The sequence below is a fragment of the Malurus melanocephalus genome, unplaced genomic scaffold, assembly GCF_030028575.1.
Source record: "Malurus melanocephalus ecotype Western Australia unplaced genomic scaffold, MMel_1.1 scaffold_906, whole genome shotgun sequence".
Taxonomy (NCBI): domain Eukaryota; kingdom Metazoa; phylum Chordata; class Aves; order Passeriformes; family Maluridae; genus Malurus; species Malurus melanocephalus.
The window spans coordinates 1-4,333 of record NW_026624138.1 but is presented as its reverse complement, the minus strand read 5'-3'; the positions used below and the strand labels follow the sequence as shown (position 1 = coordinate 4,333).

At 56.1% G+C, this 4,333-nt stretch overlaps 1 protein-coding gene across 2 annotated transcripts in view; it reads right to left on the bottom strand.

The window, feature by feature from the left end:
• Positions 1 to 2,665, bottom strand: part of PEX11G (peroxisomal biogenesis factor 11 gamma) — a 7,022-nt gene extending 4,357 nt beyond the window's left edge. Inside the window, exon 1 of one of the 2 annotated variants that reach the window (XM_057386080.1) lies at positions 2,478 to 2,665. In XM_057386080.1, the coding sequence (XP_057242063.1) occupies positions 2,478 to 2,561 (84 nt within the window). In that variant the 5' untranslated portion in view covers positions 2,562 to 2,665. Of the gene's footprint in view, positions 91 to 2,477 lie in introns of those variants that run through there. The other variant, XM_057386081.1, reaches the window with a different exon arrangement.
• Positions 2,666 to 4,333: the final 1,668 nt, after the last annotated feature.

Genomic DNA, 4,333 nt, shown 5'->3' with positions numbered 1-4,333 from the left:
GCGGCCCCGGTGTGTCTCCAGCGCGACCACGAGCCCCCGGAGCGCGCCCGCCGCCATGGCAACGCTTCCGTGTTTGACGTCAAGGCCGGGCGCGGGGCACGCCGGGAAGGAGGAGGAACCGTCGCCATGGCAACGCGGCTTTGCCCTCCCTGAGGCCCAGCCGGGCCCTGCCCACCCTGGGCGGGGGTTCTGCTGTCCCACCGCCCCTCACGGCCTCCACATCCCTTCAGCGAACTCCTCGTCAGTTATTTTCTCACCCCCGGTTTCCCTGTTCGGAGGGGTTTCAGCCTTCAGGGGTTTGCTGCCGGGGTTGATGCAAGGACACCTCGGGAGCCCACCCTGAGGCCCCTGCGGTCCCGGTGGTGCCCCCACACCTGTGTCCACACGCACAGAGATCCCCACATCCTCCGTCTGCACCTGGGACACACGGAGAGCTTCCCCTGTCCCACCTTTAGAGACCTCATTCCTCCGGCCGTGGGTTGGAAGGGGAACATTCCGTGTGGAGATGGAGAAATCGGGCTCTCTCCATCCTCCTACACCTTCCCGTGCCCAGCACGTGGGTCCGGTGKCTTGGCACAGAGTCACATTCACACTGCTGTTAATTAAAGCTGTTAGAACTACTTGGGATATTTTACTTTCTCTTTTTATAGCTGAGTATCACAGAATCCCAGAATATCCTGAGCTGGGAGGGAACCACAAAATCATTAATCCCACCCCTGTCCCTGCCCAGACCCCCCAACAACCCCACCCTGTTCATCCCTGGCAGCGTTGTCCAAACGCTCCTGCAGCTCTGGCAGCCTCGGGGCCGGGACCATTCCCTGGGGAGCCTGGGCAGTGCCAGCACCCTCTGGGGACAGAAGAACCTTTTAAGTAAATAAATCATCCTTTGAGTAAATCAATCTGATTTCATAAAACAAGTTCATAACACTAAGCAGAGCCACTCCCAGCTGAGCTTTTGCTGTGCAGTCTCTCCAGTCTGGGAGCTGGACTCAAGATCCTTGTGGATCCCCTTCCAGCTTGGAATATTCAGTGGTTCTGATCTACACTCGCTGTATCCTCAGATGCTGCAGTTTTCCCACCTGATGCACCACGGTCTTGTGACTCACCYCGCTGCAATCTGGTGTCAATCCCTTTGCCATTTCATTACGTAAAATTGAATAATATTTCTGGGATGAGAACCAGTGTCTTGATCTTTCTCCATCGCTACGTTTGTTTTTAGAAGTTGTTTTGCATTTATTTTTGGGAGGAAGGAACGGATTTTGATCAAAAGCTGCGCTTATGCAACCTCAGGAAGGGATGTGGTTAGAGATGGTCATGGAAGGCATTAAGAAAATCCTCCTCTGACGTTGCCTCCTGTTTCTCCAGCAGTTAACACAGAAGTCCCTTCATGCCATGGATCTGTGCTTAAGCAACTTGATTGACTAAATGTGGAACAGATCACAGCTGAATTGGTCTTTTTCCTTGGCCCTGAACTTCTGGAGCTGCTCCATGACTGCYATATGGAGTGATATTCCCGTAAGTGCCATGTGAATTTCTTCATTTGCCTCCTCACCCCSAGAGTTGTTTTTTGTTTGGGCGAAGGTTTTGAGCCAAGTTCTGACGGCAGAGTCGGCCTTTTCCTGTCTTTAGGGGAAATGCACCCGGATATCTCTGACTGCAAACCTTTCCTGGTGCTGCCTCCTAATTTACTGCCTCAAATTTAATTTTTATTTCWACTCCATCTGTCAGCAAATGAAAGTTCTGTCACAACCACGCAAGCCATGCTGGTGCCACACAGAAACAGCGACTCCCCTGAAGACGTGCCACAGCAAGTCCAGCCTTAATAGGCTTGGATTAACCACAGGGGAAGTGGGGTTATACACAGCAAAGCTCCAGCCTCCCCYTAACTCCCCTTGGAGTGTTCTCCTGAGCTGCTTGAGATGGGCCACTGTGCACCAAATCCTGTCTGCTCCAGCCTCCAGGTAAATCTTTTGTGGGAGTAGAGTCATAGGTGAAAAATTTCTTGAAGGGAAAAGAAGAACAGGCAACAAAACGCCTAAGCCATGGAATGTTGGAGAGAGTTAGAAGGTGATTGAGGTCCCCCCCAGAGGGTCAGAGGAGGGAAATTGTCATGGCTAGAGGTGTCCAGCCATGGTAAAACATCTCTGCACCACCAGCAGAGAAGGCTGAGTGTCCACCMGAGGCAGAGGTCACAGGGTGACCCTTCAGGGCTCAGATGGTGGGGCTGCCAGCCCAGTGATGCCACTGCCCCTTTCTCAGACCCATCCCAGCGAGCTGAAAGCTGTTTTCTCTCCTCAGATGAACCAGGGGCTGCCCAGGAGGGCACAGAACCTCTGCAGAGCTGAGCAGAGAGGCGAATCCATGCCCAAGCCCCAGTGAAACCCAAAAGGCAAACTCCCAAGTGAGGTATGTCCCTGGAAGGGCCCTGTCCCCAGAAGGAGGTGATGTCCTCCCTTCTCCAGCGACCGCTGACGCACCGTGAGCTGCCCACACGGCGTGGGATCCTGGAGCCATCCTTGTGCTCTGCTCTTGGCCCGTCTCTGTGCTGTCACCGGGAGCATCTATTTCTCAGATTGAATGAGGACACAAGGAGGTGTTGTGACAGCAAGAATAAACACTAGGAGATTAGCCCAAAGGCGTGGGTGACACATCCYTCAGGATTGCGGGACCCACGGAGTGCCTCTGGGCAGGCAGCGGGGTGGAACACAGCAGGTGGGGTAGGGGGAAGCACGGAGGAAGGGCAGGAGATCAAACAGAGCGAGAGGCACTGCYGGGGCTGTGTGTGGGGGATGGAATATTCCCTCATTATCTGTTTGGATTTTGGTGTCAAGGCCTGCAACCAAAGGTCAGCAAACAGTAGGACAGCGMGGCAGCTCTGCCCAGCTTGTGATGAGTGGGCTGTTTTCCTGGAGGTGAGCTCTGTGTTTTTGTGGAGTTGCTCRCTCACGTGGGTTTCCTGACTGCTGAGCTTGCACTAACTCTGTTTGGGATCTAGGTGTGTTCCAGAGGGACCCGTGGGGGCTAGTCAACCCCCTCCCTTGGGGGTTGAGTGAGCAGGGTGGCACAGCTGCCACTCCACGAGCTCTTCTCAGCCTTTTTTCCTGCAGATGGGTTCGATTCCTCGGGAGCCAGCCCTGTCAGAGCTCGTGAAAGTTTCCCAACTGCTTCAGTCTGTGTGTGAGCAGTGCCTGGGCCCACGAGCCTCGTGCTTTCCCTTGTGGATTTGGCTCTCTGTTTCCCAGGAACGGGACAGTCTCTGCTCCACGTGCGCTTCAAAGGAGCCGTGCGCTCTCATTTTCCAAGGCACCTCATGCCAGCACATAAACACCTCGATTCAAACACCTCTGTTGCCTCATTTCATGGAGTAACCAAGACTTGCATCTGCGCCAGGCCTGCCCCACTACTTTGATGTGACCCTGAGGTGGCATTGCCACCTGTGCTGCTGCAAGAACAGCCACGGGGATAAGTGGTGGAATCACCCTTGGAGGCACCAGCTGGCYGGGAGTCGCTGTGATTATTCACTTTCTTTTTCATGCAGGTTTTGGTGTGACTTCAGAYACAGAAAGCAAAACTTTTGGAGTGWGGGTCTCTGYKTTCTAAACTCCTCTCCCACCCGTTCCAGCAATGCCCCAGGAATGCCTGAACGGGGAAGGCCAAACTGGCTTCCTCYGATTCCCCAGCTCTGCGGAATCTGCCAGGGCTGTCAGTGGTGTGTGACACCCCTCCCTGCCAACAGAGCCACCAGCACGTCCCGGTGTCACGTCGCYGGCGTCTGTGACTCACAGATAAGATGAAGTCACGTTTTTTTCTCCATTTAAAAACACGTCCCTCGTCACCAYGGCCCCGTCCCGGGCACGTCACCAGCCTCACGCACATGAGGTCACCGCCGAAGCATCGCTGCAAAACAGGGGCTCAGTCCAACCCCCGGGAAGGCCTTGCAGGGTGGGGCCAGCTAGAAGCCGGGATAAATTCAGGCATTTTGGTGTAGCCTTTGCTCTTCYTCCTTTCCCTGGAAAGCTCCAGGCAGGCGGCGGGGGCTCGGCGTGGGCAGCAGCCATGCAGCCCCCGGGACGCGTGCGGACTCTGGAGGTGCAGCTGGAGGGTGGCCCTGCCCAWGGTGGGGAGCTGCTGYGCGGGCGGGTGCGGCTGGAGCTGCGCGGGGCGCTGCGGCTGCGGGCGCTGGAGGTGTGTGCCCGCGGGCTGGCCACTGCACACTGGCTGGAGAGCCGCAGCATCGGCCTCAACGTCGTCTACCGCGACTACACGGCCTACCAGACCTTCCTGTACCGCCGCCGCCAGCTCATCCCCGGTAAGGCCGGGGCGTTGGATGGGT